This window comes from Limanda limanda, chromosome 22, assembly GCF_963576545.1.
Source record: "Limanda limanda chromosome 22, fLimLim1.1, whole genome shotgun sequence".
Classification (NCBI taxonomy): Eukaryota; Metazoa; Chordata; class Actinopteri; order Pleuronectiformes; family Pleuronectidae; genus Limanda; species Limanda limanda.
The window spans coordinates 585,236-612,170 of record NC_083657.1 but is presented as its reverse complement, the minus strand read 5'-3'; the positions used below and the strand labels follow the sequence as shown (position 1 = coordinate 612,170).

At 47.8% G+C, this 26,935-nt stretch overlaps 2 protein-coding genes across 3 annotated transcripts; one reads left to right on the top strand and one right to left on the bottom strand.

Annotated features, from left to right (window-relative positions):
• The first annotated feature begins 199 nt into the window (after positions 1–199).
• Positions 200–22,267, top strand: capn1 (calpain 1). 2 transcript variants are annotated; one of them, XM_061095904.1, is made up of 23 exons: positions 200–260; positions 5,096–5,277; positions 5,434–5,736; positions 7,812–7,881; positions 9,912–10,030; positions 13,853–13,986; positions 14,064–14,232; positions 14,850–14,933; positions 15,232–15,317; positions 15,620–15,694; positions 16,655–16,815; positions 16,914–17,074; positions 17,187–17,198; positions 17,322–17,533; positions 18,147–18,186; positions 18,265–18,330; positions 18,420–18,477; positions 18,927–18,991; positions 19,104–19,172; positions 19,292–19,370; positions 19,467–19,583; positions 20,113–20,171; positions 20,330–22,267. In XM_061095904.1, the coding sequence occupies exons 3-23, from the start codon at positions 5,476–5,478 to the stop codon at positions 20,354–20,356; spliced, it is 2,124 nt and encodes a 707-aa protein (XP_060951887.1). In that variant the 5' UTR covers positions 200–260; positions 5,096–5,277; positions 5,434–5,475; the 3' UTR covers positions 20,357–22,267. The 2 variants fall into 2 exon arrangements, with proteins under 2 accessions (XP_060951887.1, XP_060951888.1); XM_061095905.1 differs by having other exon boundaries at positions 5,396–5,736.
• An 885-nt stretch (positions 22,268–23,152) lies between these two features.
• pnp5a (purine nucleoside phosphorylase 5a) lies at positions 23,153–26,935 on the bottom strand. Its single transcript, XM_061066033.1, has 6 exons — positions 26,714–26,935; positions 25,273–25,442; positions 25,082–25,185; positions 24,278–24,453; positions 23,988–24,178; positions 23,153–23,378 (listed from the first exon to the last, which is right to left on the bottom strand). The coding sequence occupies exons 1-6, from the start codon at positions 26,734–26,736 to the stop codon at positions 23,161–23,163; spliced, it is 882 nt and encodes a 293-aa protein (XP_060922016.1). The 5' UTR covers positions 26,737–26,935; the 3' UTR covers positions 23,153–23,160.

Genomic DNA, 26,935 nt, shown 5'->3' with positions numbered 1-26,935 from the left:
AAATAAAACATAAAAAGTAGGGGGAGTGCGCAGGCGCAGTATGAGCGTTGTCTGCAGCAGCTGAGGGAGAGAGAGAGAGAGAGAGAGAGAGGGAGAGAGAGAGAGAGAGAGAGAGAGAGAGAGAGAGAGAGAGAGAGAGAGAGAGAAAGAGAGAGAGAGAGAAAGGGGGAGGGAGGGAGTGGGGGGGTGGTTTCTCTCTCAACATGGAAGCAGTGTAGTGGGGCAGCTGTGGATCGTCCGGAGCAGATTCTCTTTCTGAGGTAAAACACACAAACACACAAACACACAAACTCTCACGTCACTTCTATCTGGGTCACGTGGTTTACGAGCGGAACTTTCTGTGTTTCAAGTTCCGAAAGAAAATCTGTCGTGACGCGTTAAAGCGTCCGGCTCCGTTTCCTGCGTAAAGTCAGAAAGTGTGAAAGTGTCGCGGTGTGTTGTTCGTGTTTGTGTTGTTTCCTCCTGATCCAGATGTGTGAGGGGACGTGTGTCGTCCAGCTGCTACACACAGTTACACAGCTGTGTGTGTCCCTTCCTGGGAGGGGCCACACCCACACGGGCCCTGTGAGGACATCCTGTATATGTATAGATATAGATATATATAGATCTGCTGTCCGATCCAAGGTGTGACTAATCTAAAGATGTGTTGTTTCTTTAAGAAGCTTCAAGTTTGTGTGAACGTAAAAAATCATCTGCAATCTGTCGTGTAACGTAAACTCTGAGCGTAAAAACATGTTTCAACCAAAAACGTGAAAAGTGTAACTGTACTTTCAGCAAAAATTTAGTTTGATTGCTTTTTAAAAACCTGCGATCAGTCGTTAGCATGAACGTTCGTGACTAGAGTTCCAACGAGTTTCTGACGCTAGAAGCCGATGTATCATGGAGAACACAAATATGGATATGCCTGTAAAAAGGCTAATACCGGACAATTATTATGAGTCAACCCTCTGTTTTGTGAGCTGCCGTTTGTTATTGTGTTTAGCGCCATCTTGGTTTTTTGAAAACCAGAAGTAACCATATTTGGAGGAGCGGGGGCGGAGCCTAACTGAGATCCACAGGATCCTATGGGAGTCTTGATGGGACCATAACGAACTTCCTGTTTTATCGTAGAACTGACGTTAGAAACAAGTGGGATTTTCTCATTTGTCTAGAAATAGAATTCTTGAAGAACTGATGACATCACCCCCTGCTGGTCATATGAGAGAATACAGGTTTCCATGCTTCTCTATTGGCTTCACTTTCCAGACCTCAGGTGTTTCCAGGCTCCAGCTTTGATGAGCTTGTGCTTTAAATGAATGTTTTACACCTGGAGTCTGGTTTCCTCCTGAGGACGCCTCCTCCTGAGGACACTTCCTCCTGAGGACGCTTCCTCCTGAGGACGCCTCCTCCTGAGGACTCTTCCTCCTGAGGACGCCTCCTCCTGAGGACTCTTCCTCCTGAGGACGCTTCCTCCTGAGGACGCCTCCTCCTGAGGACTCTTCCTCCTGAGGACGCCTCCTCCTGAGGACTCTTCCTCCTGAGGACGCTTCCTCCTGAGGACGCCTCCTCCTGAGGACACCTCCTCCTGAGGACTCTTCCTCCTGAGGACGCCTCCTCCTGAGGACGCCTCCTCCTGAGGACGCCTCCTCCTGAGGACACTTCCTCCTGAGGACTCTTCCTCCTGAGGACGCCTCCTCCTGAGGACGCCTCCTCCTGAGGACACTTCCTCCTGAGGACACCTCCTCCTGAGGACACTTCCTCCTGAGGACACTTCCTCCTGAGGCGGTTCCTCCTGAGGACGCCTCCTCCTGAGGACGCTTCCTCCTGAGGACACTTGCTCCTGAGGACGCCTCCTCCTGAGGACTCTTCCTCCTGAGGACGCCTCCTCCTGAGGACTCTTCCTCCTGAGGACGCTTCCTCCTGAGGACGCCTCCTCCTGAGGACACCTCCTCCTGAGGACTCTTCCTCCTGAGGACGCCTCCTCCTGAGGACGCCTCCTCCTGAGGACGCCTCCTCCTGAGGACACTTCCTCCTGAGGACTCTTCCTCCTGAGGACGCCTCCTCCTGAGGACGCCTCCTCCTGAGGACACTTCCTCCTGAGGACACCTCCTCCTGAGGACACTTCCTCCTGAGGACGCTTCCTCCTGAGGACGCTTCCTCCTGAGGACACTTCCTCCTGAGGACGCCTCCTCCTGAGGACGCCTCCTCCTGAGGACGCTTCCTCCTGAGGACGCTTCCTCTTGAGGACACTTCCTCCTGAGGACGCTTCCTCCTGAGGACACTTCCTCCTGAGGACGCCTCCTCCTGAGGACACCTCCTCCTGAGGACACTTCCTCCTGAGGACACTTCCTCCTGAGGACGCTTCCTCCTGAGGACACTTCCTCCTGAGGACACTTCCTCCTGAGGACGCCTCCTCCTGAGGACACCTCCTCCTGAGGACACTTCCTCCTGAGGACACTTCCTCCTGAGGACGCTTCCTCCTGAGGACGCTTCCTCCTGAGGACACTTCCTCCTGAGGACGCCTCCTCCTGAGGACACCTCCTCCTGAGGACACTTCCTCCTGAGGACACTTCCTCCTGAGGACGCTTCCTTACGAGGACGCTTCCTCCTGAGGACACTTCCTCCTGAGGACGCTTCCTCCTGAGGACACTTCCTCCTGAGGACACTTCCTCCTGAGGACGCCTCCTCCTGAGGACGCCTCCTCCTGAGGACTCTTCCTCCTGAGGACACCTCCTCCCAGCTCCACCCTGGCCCCTCCCTCCCTCAGGCGTCTCGGGGACATCCGTCCTCGTGTCTCACACCAGCAGGAAGCTGTCATCACATCAGACGCCGGTGTCTTTCCCTTTGATCTGGTAACCTCATGTGCCCCCCCGCTCGTCCTCATGTCCCTCAGTCTGCAGACAGCTGTGTGTGTGTGTCTTCTCACAGCTGCTTGACCCACATCTGCTTTCACGTTACACAATAACAACTCATAATAACACAATGTGTTAATAACACAATGTGTTTGCTGCTGGACGATCGAGTCCATGGAGTTGTTTCAATGTAGAAGCTGACTCAGTGTGTTGTGTAGCAGCTGAGCTCATGTGTGTGTCCAGCGTGCCGGGGGTGTGTGTGTGTCCAGCGTGCCGGGGTGTGTGTGTGTGTGTGTGTGTGTGTGTGTGTGTGTGTGTGTGTGTGTGTGTGTGTCAGTGGTCACTGTGTTGTCGTCCTGCAGCTGGTGAAGCAGCTTCTCCTCCGGCCTGGTGTCTGCTGCTGTCGCTGCCCGTCAGGTGCTGAGGTGGAGCAGGTCCACGGGTGTGTGAGTGCAGAGGGGGGGGGGGGAGTGTGTGTGTGTGGGGGGTGGGGGGGTGTGAGTGAATTCATATGTGAGGGGAGATGAAATATTAATATTGAGCAGATTGAGCTCACGTTGGGTTCGAACCCTGATGACACGCAGCAGAGTTGTGGATCGTCTGGTTTCAGCTGTGTGTGTGTGTGTGTGTGTGTGTGTGTGTGTGTGTGTGTGTGTGTGTGTGTGTGTGTGTGTGTGTGTGTGTGTGTGTGTGTGTGTGTGTGTGTGTGTGTGTGTGTGTGTGTGTGTGTGTGTGTGTGTGTGTGTGTGTGTGTGTGTGTGTGTGTGTGTCTCTGATAGACGACCTCTCAGAACCTGGCGTTGGAAACAGGTCGACCTCTCTCTGTTCAGGGAATCCTTGTCGTGCACCGTGTGTGTTTCCTCAGGTGTAAAAGTGAGTTGTGTAGTTGTGTAGTTGTGTAGTTGTGTAGCAACAGTTTCAACAGTTCCTCACAATAAGGACAGACATGTTCACTGTGTAACACAACAACAGAGGTTGTGTGACTCACTGGGACGTTGTAATGGGTGCGGTCACAGCGAGCAGAGGAGAGTGTAACTCCGCTGAGCGCTGCCAACACACTCCGTCCGGCCCCCGGGGGGGGGGGGGGGGGGGGGGCGAGTCTCCACCCGGAAGGTGCTCAGTGCAGATAGTGTGTGTGGGGGTGAGGGGGGGGGGTCGAAGACAATAAAGGGACAGATGTTAATAGAGACTAGGGTTGCAAAATTCCGGGAATATTCAATGTTGGAAACTTTCCATGGGAATATACGGGAATAAACGGGAATTAACGGGAATATACGAGAATTAACAGGAATAAACTGGAAATGTTGTGGGTAATTTATACTAACTGTATTAACCTTGTCATATACAGACATAAATATAAACATTTTGTTGTGTCATAGGCTGATTTGAGCCCTGAGGAAACTTTGGGCACTTGACTATATGCTTCTGCATCGTTGTGTCATTCTTAACATAGGTCTTTGCACAGTATTTGCAGATGTACACAGCCTTTCCTTCTACATTGGATGAGGTGAAATGTCTCCACACATGAGAGAGTGCACGTGGCATTGTTCTGTAGAATAAGATGAGAAAAAAGTTTGTAAAAAAACACTAATGCAATGCCAGAGATATAAATAGTTAGCCAAACAATTGGAATCGTCTGTAAACATATTTTACAATTGATGGATAAATGAATGGAAATAGTCTAGATGAACAGATGAACAATCCTCAATCAGCATGCTAATATATTTTCCCAGTAATATCATGGAAACTTACCTGACTAGTCCTTCACTCTACAGCAGGCCTCAGTAGCCCTGCTGTAGAGTGAAGCATGCTGGGAGTTATCTGTGCATGTGATGGAAGAATGCACAGTGGAGGGTTGGAACTCAACGGCTTCTTCCTGGTTTGATTCCAGCCGGAGAGCTTCAGCTGGTTCTGGACCTCGTGCTCGTGAGCTCCACCTCCTGCTGCTCTCACTGTGAATACACGTGCACATCCACATCCACGTGCACGTGTACATGCACATGGACGTGCGTCTAATCACACATTGACTCTAATGACAGAGTCTGGTCACACACTCAGCTCAGTGGGACTCGTGTGGACCCGACTGGGACGTCCCTCAGTGGTTTGTGAAGCCAGAGTCTCTGTCAGAGTTCGATCTGGAGCACGAGGACGAGATGTTGTGTCTCTAACACACGGGACCATGAACAGATTGTATCTTATCCCGTTGTTAGTGTGTGTGTGTGTGTGTGTGTGTGTTGTTCTGATGTGTAACTTCTTCTCTTCAGGCTTCACCAGCAGCAGGACCAGGACTCTTCTCTCCTGCTGATGTCAAGCATCTGGACAGAAACTCTAACAAACCGAGCGGCTGCAGTGGATCAGAACCGGACCCCCCCCACCACACCCCCCCGGTGTGTGAAGCTCCTTTAGTCTGAGTCTGGACACGAAGCTTCCAGCAGCAGAACCACAGGTACCAAGCAGCAGTTTCTGTCAATATTTAATAACTCCTTAATGGATACTGATTTTAAATTCAGATTTATGACTGAGCTTTGAAACTCTAACCTACTTATATCACATTCATTCGTCAGAGTGCTTCATTAATTACTGACACGTCCTGACGTCGTAGATCCACACGTGTCCGATCCCCGCTGTGACCCCCCCCCCTGTGATGGTGGAGGAGCGGATCTACACGGCCACGGGCATGGCGGCCCGGCTGCGGAGCCAGTGGGACCGGGACGAGGGTCTGGGTCAGAACGACAACGCGGTGAAGTTCCTGGGTCAGGACTACGAGTCCCTGAGGAACCAGAACCTGCAGAGCCGCAGGCTGTTCGAGGACAACCTGTTCGCCTGCGCCTCCTCCTCCCTGGGCTTCGACGAGCTGGGGCCCCGGTCCGCCAAGACCCAGGGGGTCCGCTGGATGAGACCCCCGGTGAGAGAGGGAGGGGTCAGGGAGAGGGGGCGGAGCTGGGTTATCAGTATTAAGTTACATCTTACAGAGGAACTGTGCTTTCAAAACTCCGAAATATCATTTCAAATCTAAAAGTTGAGTCCTATATATGATCCTGTAAATATGCACCTACATTTTCCTTGTTTTTAAGGTTGAATATCGTCTTGAATATATTAAATATGTAAAAACACACAAACAAAGACACAAATACCCTTTTGTCAGTTCCTATAAAATCTGTAATAAATGAGATCATGTTTGAACCTTTAATTTGAAGAGTTTGGTTTAAAGTTCTGAAGATGAACTCAGACTGGTTTCTACTGGTTTAACGACCTGATGGGGTTGGTCATTAACTGGCGACGCCCCTTTCGGCTGCTTTAGGCTTTTTATCACTTTGATCTGTTGCTTAGCAACCAGGTTCTGTCAGGTGGGATCAGAGGATTCGGTTTGAACCTTGTTTGCTTCTGTTCGTGTCTCAGGAGGTGAAGCACACGTTTCTCCTCATCATGACACCACAGAACACAGAAGGCTCTCTTCATTAGGTGTCATCACAACAACACACACCATCACTGTGCGATGTACACACACACAATGTGACACAACGTGACACAACATGCAGTGAGACACATGGAGTCTATAAGAGCTGCAGAGGTCGTGCTCCTCTCCGTGACTGAAGCCTCTTAGCTCCTCTCTGCTTCCATCTGAGTGTGTAGACCCCGGTGTGTGTGTGTCCTGTGTGTGTAGACCCCTGTGTGTGTGTCCTGTGTGTGTAGACCCCTGTGTGTGTGTGTCCTGTGTGTGTGTGTCGGCTCTAATGCTTCCCCGGGACTCGTCTCTCCACAGTCTGATGTTTCATAATGCATGAGGCCTCACGCCTGCACCGCACGATCTGTAATATTCACGCTGCTTAAGAGGATTCGTGGTGTTCGTGTTCTCGGTTAGAAAAAAACAATCTGTGCTCAGTGTGACCCTGGAAGAGAGAATTCAAGTTGTGTGAGTTCAGCCGTGTGTGTCGTGGTTTGTGTGTCTGTGTGTGTGTGTGTGTGTGTGCGTGTGTGTGTAGTGGGGCACGAGGAGGAAGAGTATTTCTTTTTATAGCTTCATGGCTTCTCACGCTCAACATGAGTAGAAGATGGCTCGGGGGGGGGGGGTGAGACGTGAAGAAGAAACACTAGAAGAAGAAGCAGCTTTGTGTCTCTTCTACATTAGAGCTGGAGATCGTCTGGTTTTCATCTCAGCGCTTTTCAAAGAAACGAAACTGAAACCTGAGGATGTTTGTTCGTCGGCAGGATTCTGTAAAAACTACTGAACGGATTCTATTAAAATGAATAATGAAGGAGGAGGAGTCCTGGTCCAAAACAGAAAGAATGTTCCTGAACATTCAGAGATAAGACATCTTTCTACATCTTTCTGGATTTATCAGAGAATAATTTAATTGATCCCGATGAAGATGAAATTTGTTTTAGCTTTACACAATAAATACAGTTTCTAAAGCCAAACTATCTTGTTTTCTCACTTTTAATAACACATTTTGAATTTGGATAGAACTCAGCAGAACATAAAGACTCACACTCAGAGCCATGTTAAAGAAAGTGGAAGAATAATTATCTTATCTGCTCCTTTGTTCCAGATCTGCACCAAAATGTATTGCATTCTTTCTTGGCCACTTCCTTCTGCCATATTTCATGTAAATCTGTTTGGTGGATTTTGTGTAATCCTGCAGAAAAGTAAGCACTTGTACTGGTACTTGTACTTATACTTGTACTTATACTTGTCCTTGTACCAGTCACTTAACTGGACACAGATATAAAACTAAAGTTGATAGTCGAGTTTTTCTTTTAATTAACATTAGAACATGACCAGCTGCATCCTACATACAGTTATTTCCCATGATCTTTTACAGTGTGTTCCTGTGTGTTCTGTTTTCTAAATCCTTCCGTCTCGTACTCTCACCTTCTACATGAGTCAGGTTTCATTTCTATGGGATTCGTGCTTTACTCTCTAATCATCCCAGTGTGAGAAGACGTGTCCTGATCCTCCTCTTGTCTTCCCGTCCACAGGAGTTCTGCAAGCGACCCGAGTTCATCGTGGACGGAGCGACTCGCACAGACATCTGCCAGGGGGCGCTGGGTGAGTCCTGAATCTTCTCTCTAAGAGCAACGTGACCTTGAAGAACACAAGGTCGAGTGTTCCCGCTCTGCCACAGGTTCATAGGTTAAGAGAACAGAACAGGTGACATATGACCAGTAGGTGATTGGTTCATATTCACCAGGTAGATGCTCAGCCACTGGGCGGATTGTCACCAACAGAACTCGGGTGTTTCCAGATGTTGAAGCTGAATCCTACTGCTGAGGACCGGCACATCTGTATGGATGTTCCCAGCCGGGTCAGTCAGACTGGGACAGTTTACTGGGACATTACTGGGACATTAGTGGGACATTAGTGGGACAGTTTACTGGGACAGTTTAATGGGACTGTGATGAAGCAGGAGGCAAAGAACTCTGTCTTCACTGCAAAAACAGCCACTCCAAAAATAAGCCCAAATAAATTAATACAAGTTATTTTTTGCTTGTAATAAGCCAAAAAATCTGCCAATGGAACAAGTCAAATTTTGCTTGGTAAGATTTCTTGAAATAAGACTTTATATTTAAGCTTTACAAGATAAGAGTGATCTTGAAATTAGCTGGTAAAACTCATTTTTAGCTATATTTTACTAGTATTGTGATGTTTTGTGTCTCATAATAAGCTTGTGATGCTCAAAAATAGTATTTTCCCCTCAAAAGTAGCGTCTTTTTTTTGTCATTCTGTTTGTTTCAAGCGTATTTAACTAATTTTTAGTGTTATAATTGTGACACTGTTCTAGATTTAAGTCCACCACCTACTTGATATAAGATTAGAAACTGGCATTTTGAGAAAAAATGTCTAGAAGTTAATATTCCTGACTCATATTAGGCAGTGCTCTTTTGCCATAATAAGCCATAATTTACCATCCTACAATTCCTTCTCCTTGAAGGAATCATCTGACTCTTCAGGAGGTTTCTCAGCTTCCAGCAGATCAACACTCGTGTGTGTTTGTTCAACATGAAGCTCGAGCAGCAGCTGGTTCACAGAAGCGCTACAAGCTGGGCATGTTGCTGTCTTTATATTTATTATTTTGATCTTTTATATAGTTATTAAATATGGATAGCTGCAGCACGATGCATTAGCACAGCTGTGAGAGTTGCTGTTGATGCAGGATTCAGCTCAAAGTGAATCAGGAGGAAACGAGCGAGTGGAGTTCACCGTGGATCCAGCCGCAGCAGAAAACCAGTTTGTTTCCTGAGATGTTTCCTGCATCTATAATTCATAATTCATGCTCTGTTTCTCAGCCTCACATCTGTAAACAAGGACGCCCCCCCCCTTCACCCCCACTCCTCCCTCAGGAACAGCTGCATCGCAAAACAACAAACCCCTAAAAGCTGTTGGAGCAGGATATCATCAGGCGTCGCTTTGTTTAACAGTCCAATCTTATCAGAGCTGAGGTCTTATCAGCTGATATCAGGGTTTTATGAGAATATGATAAATTGATTCTTTATAGAAACCAAAAGTAAAAGACGAGCGACAGTAAAACCTGTTCATGGAGGATGTCGGCTAACAGACAAACAAACTGAGGAATAATATAATCAAAATTATTGAGCCTTAAATCCAGAGCGAGGTTCTTATCAGCAGCGTTGGTAGTCTCAGTCTCAAGCCCCGCCCACTTCCCAGAGGGCGAAGCTTGTTCAAACACGGCTCCGGGCTCTTGTGTCATCGAGATGTAAAAAGGTGAATTCCAGAGTTTACCGTTCAGCCTCTGAGTGCTTTTCAGTTTCATGAGGAATGAATGAATTAGATCTGAAGGATCAGTGTCTAACTCCAGCTTCACATCAACAAGCTGCGGCGTCCTGACGCTTCGTGGTCGTCTGAGCGAAGGCGTCCGGCCTCCAGGGCTGATCCAGGAGAACCAACCTGAGTGTGTGTGTGTGTGTGTGTGTGTGTGTGTGTGTGTGTGTGTGTGTGTGTGTGTGTGTGTGTGTGTGTGTGTGTGTGTGTGTGTGTGTGTGTGTGTGTGTGTCTGTGTGTGTCTGTGTGTGTGTGTGTGTGTGTGTGTGTCTGTGTGTGTGTGTGTGTGTGTTCCTCAGGCGACTGCTGGCTGCTGGCGGCCATCGCCTCTCTGACCCTGAACTCCTCCCTCCTCCACCGGGTGGTTCCTCATGGGCAGGGCTTCCAGCAGGGCTACGCCGGCATCTTCCACTTCCAGGTGACAGCAACACAACTTCCTTTTCCTCTAACACACACACACATCTGATCTGCTGCAGCAACACAACTTCATGTTCCTCTCACACAAACACACACACATCTGATCTGCTGCAGCAACACAAGAGTCAGAGCAAATCGAGAGTTTTCTGAGATGCTCGGTGAATCCCCCGGATCCCATTGGCTCAGAATGTGGACCTGGTGGACCAAGGGGGGGAGGGGAGGGGGTGGGGGGTGAGCTGGTTTATTAGAAGAGTTTCCTTCATTCGTTCTCTCACCGGAGGTTCCCAGTAGGAATGTGGCTAAATGGAGCTTTTCATTGGACGAACCCCAGTGAGTCATCAGAGATAAGGTCCACACCCGTCAGTCAATAAACCAGCTGGGAGGAACCACTCCTCCAGCCCATATGAGATATGATTATAGAACTATAACACACAGATACATGATGTTCCTCCAGCCCATATGAGATATGATTATAGAACTATAACACACAGATCCATGGTGGTCCTCCAGCCCATATGAGATATGATTATAGAACTATAACACACAGATACATGATGTTCCTCCAGCCCATATGAGATATGATTATAGAACTATAACACACAGATACATGATGTTCCTCCAGCCCATATGAGATATGATTATAGAACTATAACACACAGATACATGATGTTCCTCCAGCCCTTATGAGATATGATTATAGAACTATAACACACAGATACATGATGTTCCTCCAGCTGGTTCTGTGACTGGGAGGAGCCTGGTCAGCTGACCTCACTTCACTCCAGTAAACCACCGGTGGGTTGAAGAGTTTCTCTCCTGCTTCTCTCGGGTTTCGTGACATGAGGAATCTGCCAAACAGCTGCAGGAAGAGAGAGAGAGAGCAGATGGAGAGATGGGCGTGTCCTCCTCCTCCTCCTCCTCCTCCTCCTCTCCCACTGCAGATCACTGCATCTCTCTCTTTATTACCTTTTATGAGTGAGAAGCAGATGAAAGATTGTTGCAGCGTCTCAATGTGCTCAGTCACCGAGAAGTTACAGCTGAGTCAGCTCGCCCAGCGCCACTGTCAGCTCGCCAAGAGAGAGAGAGAGGGAGGGAGTGACAGGGAGAGAGAGAGAGGGAGACAGAGACAGGGAGAGAGAGAGGGAGGGAGAGACAGGGAGAGAGAGAGATAGAGAGAGAGGGAGACAGAGAGAGACAGGGAGGGAGACAGAGAGGGAGACAGAGACAGATAGAGAGAGTGAGACAGAGAGACAGAGAGAGAGAGAGAGAGAGAGAGCAGTGCTCACACGTCCCAGCTGCATGTTTCCTGCAGTGCAGAACAAACATGTCATCGAACACATTACACCACAAATGAGCAGACTGACAAATCTAACTGCCGACAGCCACATAGGTTTGCATGTGAAGCGCACACACACACACACACACACACACACACACACACACACACACACGTACACACACGTACACACACACACACATGCACACACACACACACACACACACACACACACGTACACACACGTACACACACACACACATGCACACACATGCACACACACATTAGAATTGAATTAGCTCTTCAGGCTTGAAGCTCCATGCTGTGTTTAATGTCTCTGCACACATGGAGCTTCAGCTCGTCCAGAGTCGACCTACATAGTTTCCAATGTCTCTGTCTCTGTCTCTGTCCTCTGTCTCTGTCTCTGTCCTCTGTCTCTGTTGCATGTGCACATGTCTTCTGTCTCTGTTGCATGTGCACATGTCTTCTGTCTGTGTCTCTGTCTGTCTCTGTTGCATGTGCACATGTCTTCTGTCTCTGTCTCTGTAGCATGTGCACATGTCTTCTGTCTCTGTCTCTGTTGCATGTGCACATGTCCTCTGTCTCTGGCTCTGTCTCTGTCTCTGTCTCTGTGTCTGTTGCATGTGCACATGTCCTCTGTCTCTGTCTCTGTCTCATGTGCACATGTCTTTTGTCTCCTTGTCCTTTGCCCCAGCATGTTTCCACTCGTTGCTTCTCCCTCCTCTGTTCCTCTCTTCCTCTCTCGTTCTTCTCTGGACTCTTCCAGGGGTTTTCCTTTGCTCTGGATCCTCTCAGCCTCTGGACGAGTTCCTCAGACCTGATGAGTCATCACAGAATGTAATAACGTGCTGGCAGGAGCAGCTGGTGACTGATGCAAAAAGAAATGAGAAGGAAGAATTAGTAGAAAGCTGTGTGAAGAAACAAGGGAGAGCAGACAAAGGGAAGAAGAATAAATTATAAACACAGAAAACAACTGGGGCAGGATCCGTCTCTTCTGTTCTTATTATAGCTCACGAGTCTTTAACGTGTTTTCAGTTGTTTGGAGACAAATCATTTCTCAAGATCTGAGTTTGTACGTCCGACTCCGATGAGCTAACGTGTCGTTTCCCTCAGAGAGAGAGAGAGTGTGTGTCACTGTGAGAGGACGAATCAAGTTGTGTGTGTGGCAGCATTTTAGCCACAGGCGAGTGAGTCGGCCTCTTTATGTGTGTGTGTTCGTGTGTGTGTGTGTGTGTGGGGGGTGTTGGTTGTCCCTCATCGGCTGCATTGTGACACTGCTCCTCCCAGAGGTGGATGTGTAGGGTGTGTAGAGCCATCCATCTTCCTACTGTACACACAACACAAAAACGTACACACACACACACACACACACACAAAACACACACACTGGCACTAAATCACTCATTAGAACCACACACACACACACACACACACACACACACACACACACACACACACACACACACGGTTATCCTGCCACTTCCTCCCCCGTCTTTCTCTCATCTAACAAATCGAATTACTTTGAAAGATAAATATTTCCCTGTGCTTCTCGCTCTTATTTTGGCGGTCCCTGCCTGCGGCTGGTTTCACTTCCTGCCCGACGAGTTTCCTGCTTCTGCCCAAAGTGAAGTCGAGCGACGAGTCATCAAACTGGATCCAGTGACAGAACCAGAGACTTTAGGGAAATGAAGCCCTAGATAATCCAAAAATTAACTATTAATTATATTAATTAAAAAATAACAGTCCTGACTTGTAAACTTGTTGATCCAGTATTTTAAATTCATATACACAAATGAAGGATAACCACAACTACACAACCACACACACTCACACTAACACACCTTCTTTTACACGCCTCTCCTCTTGTGTTGCTTGAGCCTCTTCTGCCCCCTGCTGGCCAGCAGCGTGTGTGGCAGCCGTGGGAAAGTTCCTGCAGCGACTCAGTGAACTTCATCTTTTAATCTCTCGTCCAATCCTCTCATTGTTCGAGCTGCTGGTTCCTCGGGGGGGGGCGTGGCCTGGCGAGGGAACGGAACATGAACGATAGTTGCATCATATCGTGAACCAGCGACCGACTCACTGGACCGGTTCTACACATATCTAAAAGAATAGATGTAACGAGTCGAGGAAACACACGAGCAGAACCAATGACTTCCTGCAGCCTGAGGCTTCTGCACATATAAAAATATATAAATATCTTCTCTAATGTTCATATTTCAATCCTGTTCAGCACAGTTGTTTTAAATGTGCCTCATAAATAAAACTCTTCAGAAAAAGATCAATCATATAATATGAGTTTATATAATATAATGCTTAGATTACAGATTCATGTATAAACAGGATATGGCTCCACCTCAGTTCAGTTCAGCTGATTATAGATTCAGTAACAATGATCCAGATATTGAGTAATGAAGTGTTTTATTTTGAAGCTTCAGTGAAGTCAGAATGATAGAAGCTGACCTTTGACCATAGACTGTAGATATAGATATAGATATAGATATTAACGTGTTTGTGGGCCCGGTGCAGTTCTGGCAGTTTGGCGAGTGGGTGGAGGTGGTGATCGACGACCGGCTGCCGGTGAAGGACGGGAAGCTGCTGTTCGTCCACTCGGTGGAGGGGACGGAGTTCTGGAGCGCGCTGCTGGAGAAGGCCTACGCCAAGTAAGAGCCTGACCCCGATGACCCTGACCCGATGACCCCTGTGACCTCTCTGCTCATTCCTCTCCTGTTGCTCTCAGGCTGAACGGCTGCTATGAAGCTCTGTCGGGCGGCAGCACGTCCGAGGGCTTCGAGGATTTCACCGGCGGCGTGACGGAGATGTTCGACCTCCCCAAGGCGCCGTCTGACCTCTACAGCATCATCCACCGGGCCATCGAGCGCGGGTCACTGCTGGGCTGCTCCATCGACGTCAGTACCTGCACGCCGCCTCAGTAACGCCATCACACATCATTGTTCCTTTGTGTGAGCGTCTTCACAGTGAAGACAACAGCAGACACACACAGTTGTGATGCACACAACCATAGATATATATAAAGACTAGATGTCTCGTTCATACTTATGAATAATTATGTTATTTTCTAAAAAAAATTAATAATTTATGCAGTGTCATAACTACATCTCTGACGTTTATAACAAACCAGACCGTTTCAAAATCGGTTGAAAATTGAGCAAGTTATGGTTATTTACCAACACAATGTTATGGGTGAGCGAGCTGCCTGTAGCAAGATGGCCGCCATGTGGTGACGCCCGGCTCCGTTGGCCGGCAACGCAGACGAGACATCTAGTCTTTATATATGTCTATGCATACAACAGCTAAAGGGACGGACATGTCTCTGAGGAGCTGGAGCTTCAAGCAACACTGCACGTTTTAATGAGCCCTGGCGCCCTCTGGTGGTGGTTAACCACTTCCTGTCTCAGTTTACACTTAAATGAGTGATGGGACGTGTGTGAGTCACATGTCCCACGTCGTGCTGTTGTCTGTGTCTGTGTTGACCTCTCTGACCTGTGACCTCTCTGTGCCTCAGGCCACCAGCACACAGGACAAGGAGGCCGTGACCTTCAAGAAGCTGGTGAAGGGACACGCCTACTCTGTGACGGCGGTGGACGAGGTGAGGAGCGGCGTGCAGCAGACGCACATTCACCAGTCTGATCCCGTCCACAGACACACACGTTCTCTGAGTCACACAAAGTTACACAAAGTTACACAACGTCAACTTGGTCAAACTTTCATAACACAAGAAACAAAGAAACTTGTTCATCGTTGTAAATCATCCTGACTTTTATTATCACGTGTTTTACTGTAACAATTGATTTCAAGCTTTTGAAAAGCTTTTTGTCTCACACACACACACACACACACAGACACACACTCTCATCACAGTGTGGTTGTGTTCCTCCTCCTGACAGGTGGTGTACAGAGGCAACATGACCAAGCTGGTGCGCATCAGGAACCCGTGGGGGGAGGTGGAGTGGACCGGAGCCTGGAGCGACAAGTGAGACTGCACCTCACTCAGGGAACTTCATTATATATTAAATTATACTTATATTAGATTATACTTAAATGAGGATCTAAGTGTTGTGTGTGCGTTGCTTCACCCGGAGACTCAACATAAAAGTTGTGAAAGTTCCACCTGTAACTTTCCTGGAGGTTTTAAAAAGAAGGAAACGTGTGATTTACATTTTAACGTCCATGTAAAATACACTTTGAGTCGCACACACAGGATTCCCTGTTTAGTGTGTGTGTCTGTGTGTGTGTGTGTGTCTAATGTCAGTGTGTGTCTGTGTGTGTCTCCAGCTCCAGAGAGTGGGACAGCGTGGACCGATCCGTCAGAGGACGTCTTCAGAACCAAAGTGACGACGGCGAGTTCTGGTGAGTCAGCGTTCTTCTGTCTCCATGACGACAGAGCAGGAAATCCCAGTGTGATCAGCTGATAGATAGATAGATAGATAGATAGATAGATAGATAGATAGATAGATAGATAGATAGATAGATAGATAGATAGATAGATAGATAGATAGATAGATAGATAGATAGATAGATAGATGAGATAGATGAGATAGATGAGATAGATAGATAGATAGATAGATAGATAGATAGATAGATAGATAGATAGATAGATGAGATATAGATAGATAGATAGATGAGATAGAATAGATAGATAGATAGATAGATAGATAGATAGATAGATAGATAGATAGATAGATAGAGAGATAGAGAGATAGATAGATAGATAGATAGATAGATAGATAGATAGATAGATAGATAGATAGATAGATAGATAGATAGATAACTTTATTCATCCCCGAAGGGAAATTAAGTTGTCATAGCAGCCGGTATATTTGAATACAATAAAATACAATAGAATAAAATAAAAAATATTGAGGTAGAAAGAATAAAAACAGAAACACAAGATAAATAGGTAGATAAGGTGCAGTGGCAAGATGATGGTAATAGTACTGATGATATGATGGTAATGTTATTGTTAGACAGTATATAAAAATAGTACAGTATATATAGTATAGTATATAATATATATTTATACCAATATAATAGCAGTATATAGTAATAATGGCAGCAACAGTATATATAATAATAATAGTAGTAATAATATAATAATAATAATTATATAACATGTACACATGTATAAATATGTGTATATAGACTTATATATACAAAGAATATACAGAGAGTATGATATAATATATGATATATAGTATGTGTGTGATTCTTCTTCTTCTCTCACTTCCTGTTCCTCAGGATTCTTGTTCTGTGTGTTTCTCTCCAGATGAATAATCCTGTAACTCTTCTTCTCCTGTTTCCGTCTCGCAGGATGTCGTTCAGCGACTTCCTGCGTGAGTTCACCCGTCTGGAGATCTGCAACATCACGGCGGACGCGCTGCAGAACAGCCAGCTGAAGAAGTGGAGCTCCTCCCTCTACCAGGGCGAGTGGAGGCGGGGCAGCACCGCAGGGGGCTGCAGGAACTTCCCAGGTACCAGAGGATGATTAATGAAACTACTGTTCATCTGTCATGGAGGTTATTATCGTGGCTCCGCCTCTCACCCCCACGTGGTCACTTCCTGTCCGCAGCCTCCTTCTGGCTCAACCCTCAGTTCAAGATCGCGCTGCAGCACCCGGACACGCCCGGCCAATCAGAGTGCAGCTTCCTGGTGGCGCTCATGCAGAAGGACCGCAGGAAGAAGCGTCGAGAAGGAAAAGACATGGAGACCATCGGGTTCGCTCTGTACGAGGTGAGGGGGGGGGCGAGAGAGGGAGGAGTTACTGATGAACACCTGCTTTATTATCATGTTGCTTATCACATGATTCATATTTATTAATCTCATATTCCTGTTTCCTCCTCAGGTTCCAGACGAGGTACGAACTTTTTCTTCTCTCACATTTCTAAACAAACGATTTAATCTGATTTTACAACATTAAAATGAGCATAAGGTTTGTGGGCGGAGCCTGTGAAAGACTAACAGAGGAACGTGTCCTCAGTTCGCGGGCCGGTCGGGGGTGCACCTGAAGAGAGACTTCTTCCTCACGCACGGCTCCAGCGCTCGCTCCGAGCTCTTCATCAACCTGAGGGAGGTCAGCTCGCGGCTGCGGCTGCCGGCGGGCGAGTACATCATCGTGCCGTCCACGTTCGATCCCAACAAGGAGGCGGACTTCGTGCTCAGGGTTTTCTCTGAGAAGCCGGCGGCGTCCGAGTGAGTTTATCTTTAACTGCTTGTAATGATAAATTCAAATGATGAGAATGAAAATAATTCTACTTTTAAATCAGAAAAGTAATAAAGAAAAATGTATACAAATAAAAATAGCTCCTCTGTAAAAGAATCCCACCTTTTGGGATGAAAATAATTAAAACATACAGATAGAAGAATCAGAATCAGAATCAGAAGTATTTTATTGCCAAGTACGTTCACACACACCTGGAAGTTGCTCTGGTTATTGGTGCAAACAATGAACATAGAAACATAAAAACGCAATAAATACAACATGCATAGGAGAGCAATAAAAAATAGGAAACCAGTATATATTTACTCACTGTTTACTTCTTATTTACTCACTTTTTACCAATATTTATACAAAGTAACATTTATTTTGAGATAAACATTTCTGAATAAAAATATTTAAAAGATAAAAGATATAAAAAGTGAAGTAAAAAAGTGAAATGCTAAATGCAAAACAGTTAACAGAGTCATATTGCAATATGCAATGTAATGCAGTATAATATAATATGATATGATATAATGTGTTAATTTAACACATCCTAGAGTAAAGAATCTGTCCAGTAAGACGTTTCCTCTCTGTCCACGCCAGGGAGCTGGACGACGAGGTGGAGGCGGAGCTTCCCACCGAGGTGAGAGGACAGTTTGAGTCCCTCAGGACCCGAGCTGCACCGAGGACAGAATCCTGATGTGTCTCCTCCGTGTTTCAGGTGGAGCTGGACGAGAGCCAGATCGACGCCGCCTTCAAGAACCTGTTCCGGCAGCTGGCCGGGCCGGTGAGTTCCCAGCAGCCACTGCAGGTGTGGGCGTGGTTCAGGTGATGTGAGGTCGTACTCAGCGTCTGTCTGTGTGTGTGTCCCGACAGGACATGGAGATCAGTCTGACGGAGCTGCAGACCATCCTCAACAGGATCATCAGCAAACGTGAGCTCCAGCTGACTGTGGAATCCTGTGTTTACTCAGAACCTCAGGAAACTGAACCACAGCTCCGACCTGTCGCCTCGGGGTCCGACCCTGAAGGAAGCCGACGCCCATAAAACCACGTTTACATTTACTGGAGCTTTTAATCTGCACAGATATCCGTCCCCTTAACGTCTGACTTGGTTCACATCGAGATCCATGAGTTGTTCCCTGAGAAATTAGTGAAATGTCCTAAAAGATGTTAAAGAAAGATCCTGGATGTGTCCTCCTCCGTGTCCTCCTCCGTGTCCTCCTCCGTGTCCTCCTCCGTGTCCTCCTCCAGGTTCAGTGTGTGTGTCTGTGTGTGTGTGATCCTGCAGACACACACAGACACACACACACACACACACACACTGAAGACTCAGGTGTTAAATGAGCGTTTCCTCTTTGTGTCTGTCCTTGTCGTCCCTCAGATAAAGACCTGAAGACGGACGGCTTCACCAAAGAATCGTGTCGCAGCATGATCAACCTCATGGACGTATCCTCACCTCACGAGTCCTTCATGTTGACCTGTTGTTGACCTTTAAAATCCTACAGAACTAGAACTTAAGCTCAGAAAGTCTCGGTTGTGTTTTCTTAACGTGGGACAGACGGACGGCAGCGGGAAGCTGGGTCTGACGGAGTTCCACGTCCTCTGGGAGAAGGTCAAGCGCTACCTGGTGAGAGGAACCCGTGTGGATCCGTGGATTCGGACTCGTGACCAGACGACTTGTTTGTCTTTGTCTGGTTTGTTGTCTCACTGTGTGTTGTGTTGTTTCTTTCCTCTTGTGTGTGTCAGACCATCTTCAGACAGTTCGACCTCGACAAGTCTGGAACCATGAGCTCGTACGAGATGAGGATGGCTCTGGAGTCCGCAGGTACGTTTACATGTCAACGTTTATTTGACCTTTACGACCTTTTAATGTCAATATGAGAAAAAGAAAAGAAGAGTCTGACCTCTGGACTGATTCCAGGTTTCAAGTTGACCAACCACCTGTTCCAGCTGATCATCCTCCGCTACACCGAGGCCGACATGGCCGTGGACTTTGACAACTTCGTCACGTGTCTGGTCCGACTGGAGACCATGTTCAGTGAGTCCCACGACCTCTGACCTCACAGGAACACACACACACAGACACACACACACAGACACACTCCGACTGGAGACCATGTTCAGTGAGTCCCACGACCTCTGACCTCCACGACCTCTGACCTCACGCACGACCACGAGCCGGTCCAGAACTCACACACAGATACAGACCTGCAGGTTCCTCACGTGCTGATCTGTGTCTCTGTCTCTGTCTCTGTCTCTCTCTCTGTCTCTGTTTCTGTCTCTCTCTCTGTCTGTTTCTGTCTCTGTCTCTCTCTCTCTCTGTCTCTGTCTCTCTCTCTGTCTCTGTCTCTGTCTCTGTCTCTGTCTCTGTCTCTGTCTCTGTCTCTGTCTCTGTCTCTGTCTCTGTCTCTGTCTCTCTCTCTCTCTCTGTCTCTGTTTCTGTCTCTCTCTCTGTCTGTTTCTGTCTCTGTCTCTCTCTCTCTCTGTCTCTGTCTCTCTCTCTGTCTCTGTCTCTGTCTCTGTCTCTGTCTCTCTCTCTCTCTCTGTCTCTCTCTCTGTCTCTGTAGAAACCTTTAAGACGTTGGACACGGACGCAGACGGACAAATAACCCTCAACTTCTATCAGGTATGTAAACACTCGTCCAGTGGAGTCTGGACCGGGCAGCCACCAGGGGGCAGTGGAGCCCTTCAGGCTTCATTACCCCTCAGACTTCCTGCTGCATCTGTATTGTTCTGAAACACCTGCTGATGATGTTGACCTTTGACCTCACCTCTGTTCCGCAGTGGATCACCCTGACCATGTTTGCCTAAAGATGAGCGGACATCTTGTAACTCCAGCTGCAGCTCCCAGTAGATCTCACAAGTGCCTTTTCTCCTGCGCCTCCTTGTCCTCCTGGTCCTCCTTGTCCTCCTGGTCCTCCTTGTCCTCCTGGTCCTCCTGGTCCTCCTGCACCTCCTTGTCCTCCTGGTCCTCCTGGTCCTCCTGGTCCTCCTGCGCCTCCTGGTCCTCCTGGTCCTCCTTGTCCTCCTTGTCCTCCAGGCTGTCCTCCCTCCTCCGAGGCTGAGGACTCAATCCATCGTCCCTGTGCCTGTCTCACAAACATCTCTCGACACTCCCCAGCAGCAGGTGGCGCTCTTCTGTAGCCTGGCAGCCAGCGTAGCGTTTAGAGCCAGTCAGATGTTCCTCTGTAGCCGACCACTAGGGGGCAGAAGTGATCCTGTTTAGCAGGTGGAGACAAAACCAAACTTTTACCGTAAAGTAAATAAAATAAATAAAACGTTTCTCAGTAGCCGACCTGTCGGGGCCAAAGTTAAGCTGCTGCTTTAATTCAGAATGTGGAGACAAAATTTAGTTTTAATCGGAAATGAACTTTCACTTAACGCAGAAATTAGCTCGTGTTTAGTTTCTGAAGTTACTGCAGCTTGTTGTTATCGTTTGAAGAAGCGAACTACGAGCTGCTAGCTCGGTTTCACAGGACAAACCTGACCAGGAACAACAAGGAAATAAATTGGTTGAAATATGTTTACAAACATGTAAAATGCGTTTAGCAAAATGCATCTTTTCATCTATATATTTGTTTTGTTTTTATTGGGGAAAGTTTTAAGTTTCATTGTTTTGACCTGAATTATCTCTAATGGTTTTCATTTGATGAGAAAGTTAGATTTGGTTGTTTATGCAGATGAACTGAGATAAGTTGAGTCAAACTTAGTTTAGTCTCACGAAAGATCTCAAAGGGTTGAAAGAGGAACTCATCCACACAGACACACACAAACAGACACACACAAACACACACATTTTAAACACACACAAACCATTGTGCCAAAACTCATTTGTCATTTTTTGTCCTTTTATTCTTTTAATCTACATTGAACCAAAAGTGTGAAAGTTTGCCGTCATATTTTGGTCATTTATGAAGTTTACTTATGAATATTATGATATAATTATTCTCATTAATGATCATTCTTCATCATGTAGCACCAGCTGTTAAACAACACTTCTGTATGACCACATTCTTCTGCTCATGACTTTTTAACGATGGAATCTGACTTCCTGTCAAACAGGAAGTGCAGAATTCTCTTTCCTGTTCTTCTCCAGCTGCTTGACGCTCAGTCAGATTCTCTCCGAGCCAGATGTGCTCCTCTTCTTTCTTCATCAAAGATCTGTGCTCATGAATGTTCATAATGTGAGTTTATGGATCTGCTGGTGTGGGGCCTGGGTGACCTCTGACCTGTGCAGAGCAGAGACCTGGGGGTTTGATTTCTGTCAGTGAATCTATTTAGCTTGAAAACCTACTTCTCATTATGCATGACACTTTCTACTGACTGCTTGACGAGGGAAAACTTTTATATATAATGTTAGAAGATTAAAAAAGGTTCTTGTTGGTTCCTCATGTCAGAGGAACAGTTCTGCAAGATGAATGTTGTGTGCATGCAGTGGGATTCCTGCTCAACCGGGGGGGGGGAAAAGCTTTTATTTTGAAGAGATGTATTAAAAAAAGTGTCATCGATCCACCTGCAAGTGTCTGTTCTGCCAAATGACCAGTTTTTAAACTTTTAATGTGTTTTATTAATCTGTTTCCAGAGTTTGTGCCGCGTCATGCTTATGCAACCTCAGCTCCTGTTGACAGTAGAACGTCTGGTTCCCTTTGGACTCGTCATGTTTACTGTTCAGCTTCTGTCAAACTTCAGTCACTCTCTGGAAATAAAAACAGGAGGTTTTCAGCAGGTTGTGATGAGTCGTCACTTTGTTTACTTGTTTGTTTGTTTGTTTGTTTGTGAACGAGATGAAAGGAAGTGATGTCGTTCAGGAAGGAACTCAGTGTGTAGTTTGACTTTCTTTAGTAAAGTCACGAGATAAGAGATTTTATGATCAAGAGTTCCTGGATCTTAATGAAGTTCTGATGTTTCTGAGTTTGGTGCAGATCCAGATGAAGATATGAATCTCATGAATCAGATGTTTATGTGAGACAAACCATCTTTATATCTTTATATCTTTATATCTTTATTCAATCCTTAAGTCAAGGCTGAGAACGACTTTCACCTTGAAACTTGACTAAATCAATTAACGCCCCAAAGAACCACACAAGGAAACATAACTTGGTAATAAATATTTAGTAACAATATTCTTATTAAAAAAAACAAGCACAGTCAAATATCACAAGACTTTCAATGTACACATTTCAACAACATCAGATTAAGATCTTTACAGAAGATTCTGGCTCATTAAGTTAAATCGCAGACATTTACACAAACAGATCGAATATTAAGTTAGAACAAATACATTTAAAATGACCCAAAAACATCAGAGGAGAGAGAATCCTTCACCAGGAGCCGGCCGAGGAATGTCCGAGGTCGTCTGAAGGTCACGAGGTCGTCTGAAGGTCACAAGGTCGTCTGAAGGTCACGAGGTCCTCAGACCGAGGTCCCGGCTCTTCAAGTCTCCTTGGCCGACGCTGCTCAGCTAACACCTGGTGTCACCGCCTCACGCCCGGCGGCGCCTCACGCCCGGCGGCGCCTCACGCCCGGCGGCGCCTCACGCCCGGCGGCGCCTCACGCCCGGCGGCGCCTCACGCCCGGCGGCGCCTCACGCCCGGCGGCGCCTCACGCCCGGCGCCTCAGACGCAGTCGTTGTTGTGCTCCAGCCTCGTCACCATGGTGGACACCAGCCGCTCCAGCTGCTCCGCCCGCTGCTTCCCGATGTGCAGCACCTCCTCGTGGTTAGCCTTCTCCTCGCTGTCGTAGTCCATCACCGCCTTGTTGGTGATCAGCGACAGGGCGAAGACGCGCATGCCGCAGTGGCGTGCCACGATGACCTCGGGGGCGGTGCTCATGCCTGGCGAGGAGGAGGAGGCCATTTTAAAATCATCAGGATACAAACGTGCAAATGACTGAAGCAACTCAAACCCCATTCCGGTGTTTTTATCCCACTAATGCCTGATGGTGCAAATACTACATGAAGGTATTGGAAGCGCTCTGCCGCCATCCAGTGGTCGGAGTGGAGAATACATGCTAGCCCCTTGGTTATTTTGAGATATTAAGCTGTATTTTAAATACTGTGATGATGGAACAGCAATGATTTTACAGAAACATATGTTGTTATTAAATTTCAAGCAAAAGCAGCATAAATATAATAATCTACAAACCAGAGACTGGAACATTTGTTAAATTATTTTTATGCCCCATTATGCCTAATGTCACTAATTTGCCTCACACCTAAATTTTATATCTATTGTTTATGCTTTATTGAAATTAACAATCTCCACTAAATTTAGAATCTGTATGACAGCCAAAAACACAAATAATATTTTTTGTATATAATCGGAAATTAATTCAGGCAATAAGGGGTTAAAGGTCAAATATTCACTTTCGCTGCCTTTGTCTTTAAATATGAAATCATCGGTATCGGTGCTGATAATCACCGACGGCTCGATGAGTCACTCACCAACAGCGTCGGCGCCGAGTCGGTGCAGCATGCGGACCTCGGCGATGGTTTCGAACGAGGGTCCGCCCAGCACGCAGTACACGCCCTCCTTCAGGAAGTCTCCGTACCCGAGCTCCTGGCCCACGTCCATGGCGAGCTGCTGCAGCTCCCGGTCGTAGGCGTCGGACATGCACGGGAACCGCACGCCAAACCTGCACGGGGGGGGGGCAGGACACGGCGTGAGCTGATGGCGTCTGCACATTCAGGACTAGAGTCAACAGGAAGTCCAGCCCCAGGGGTTGTGTCCCTACCTCTCGTCGTTGGGCCCGGCCAGCGGGTTGTTGCCGGCGAAGCCCGGCATGTTGAGGTGGTCTTTGATGATCATGATGTCTCCCACCTTGAAGTCCTGGTTCAGACCCCCGGCGGCGTTGGTCAGCATCACCGTGTTCACGCCGAGCAGCTTGAAGATCCGCATGGGCAGCGTGATCTGGAAACACAGGCGGGGTTAGTCATGTGACCCTGAGACCAGGACGTGGCCATGAGACCAGGTCTGGGTCTGGGACCAGGAGACCAGGTCGGGGTCTGAGACCAGGAGACCAGGTCGGGGTCTGAGACCAGGAGACCAGGTCTGGGTCTGGGACCAGGAGACCAGGTCTGAGACCAGGAGACCAGGTCTGGGTCTGAGACCAGGAGACCAGGTCTGGGTCTGGGACCAGGAGACCAGGTCTTGGTCTGGGTCTGAGACCAGGTCTGGGTCTGGGACCAGGAGACCAGGTCTGGGTCTGGGTCTGAGACCAGGTCTGGGTCTGAGACCAGGAGACCAGGTCTTGGTCTGGGACCAGGTCTGGGTCTGGGACCAGGAGACCATGTCTGAGACCAGGAGACCAGGTCTGGGTCTGGGACCAGGAGACCAGGTCTGAGACCAGGAGACCAGGTCTGGGTCTGGGACCAGGAGACCAGGTCTGGGACCAGGAGACCAGGTCTGAGACCAGGAGACCAGGTCTGGGACCAGGAGACCAGGTCTGGGTCTGAGACCAGGAGACCAGGTCTGGGACCAGGAGACCAGGTCTGGGTCTGGGACCAGGGGACCAGGTCTGGGACCAGGGGACCCTCACCTTCTGGATGGCGTAGCCCTCGTACAGGTGGAAGCGGCCCTGCATGCAGACGCAGGGCCGGCCCCTCAGCGTTCCGAACACCAGGCGCCCGGCGTGTCCGTGAACTGAGGAGACAAACACAGGAAGTCAGGTGACACCCAGGGGGAGGGGCTTGGGACAGGGGGAGGGGGCGGGGCTTCACTCTGACCCACCGGTGCTCTGGGGGAAGTTGGGGATGTCCTTGTAGTTGAAGACCACCTGGTCCTTCAGCATGTCGGCCAGCCCCCCCAGGCCGGAGCCGCACACGATGCCCACCAGGGGGCGCACGTCCGTCTGGGCCAGCAGCCAATCAGAGGTGAGCTTACAGTCCTCGTAGCTGTAGCTGATGATGACATCACAGAGAGGAACAGGTTCAACCAGGGTTTGAAAATCACACACACACACAGGAACACACACACACACACACACACAGACACACACACTGACACACACACACACTGACACACACACAGACACACACACACTGACACACACACACACTGACACACACACACACACACACACAGACACACACACACACACAGACACACACACACACACTGACACACACACACACACTGACACACACACACACACACACACAGACACACACACACTGACACACACACACACTGACACACACACACACTGACACACACACACACTGACACACACACAGACACACACACACTGACACACACACACACTGACACACACACACACACACACACAGACACACACACACACTGACACACACACACACACACACACACACACACTCACACAGACACACACACACACTGACACACACACACACTGACACACACACACACTGACACACACACACACACACACACACACACACACACACACACAGACACACACACACACAGACACACACACACACTGACACACACACACACACACACACACACACACACACACTCACACAGACACACACACACACACACACACACACTCAGACACACACAGACACACACACACACACACACACACACTCACACACACACACACACACACACACACACAGACACACACACACACTGACACACACACACACACACACACACACTCAGACACACACAGACACACACACACACACACACACACAGACACACACACACACACACACACACACACACACACACACATTCCTGCTGAGTCACAGGATCACATTTCTCATGACTGCTGAGATGTGATATCACCAGCTCTCTTCTGATTCATGTGTAATAACTACGTATCAGATCCTTTGAACTCATTCGGCTGCAGAACAAGTTTTGAGAAACTTTCTGAACTTTTAAAACTTTTTATTTCAAAAGTCAAATAATAAAAATCCTAATTCAGTAATAATATATATTATTATATAATATATATTATTATATAATATCACGAATAAGAACAAAACCAAAATCCTTCAAAGTTTTTAAAAAGTCGTCACAGAATCAGAAGGAAACTTCCACACAGCAGAATGGTTTCCCTTGTGCCCCCCCTCCCAGTCCTGAGGCCCATGTGCCCCCCCCCTGAGGCCCATGTGCCCCCCCCCCCCCCCCCTGAGGCCCATGTGCCCCCCCCCCAGGCTCACAGTGGACTCACCCTTTGTTCGCCTCTGGAAACATCTCAGCAGGAGTTAGAGCTCGATGACGTTCAGAACAAACACACACTTATTGTGCGACGACACACTTTGAAAAAACACACAAAGATGAAAGGAAACTCCGAGTCGGGTCTGAGGATCACGAGTGTGAAGGTCTTTCTTCTTCTTCTGGTCCTGGTTGCTCCTCGATGCTCTTCTGGTTGGATTCTGGTTCAGGGCCGAGT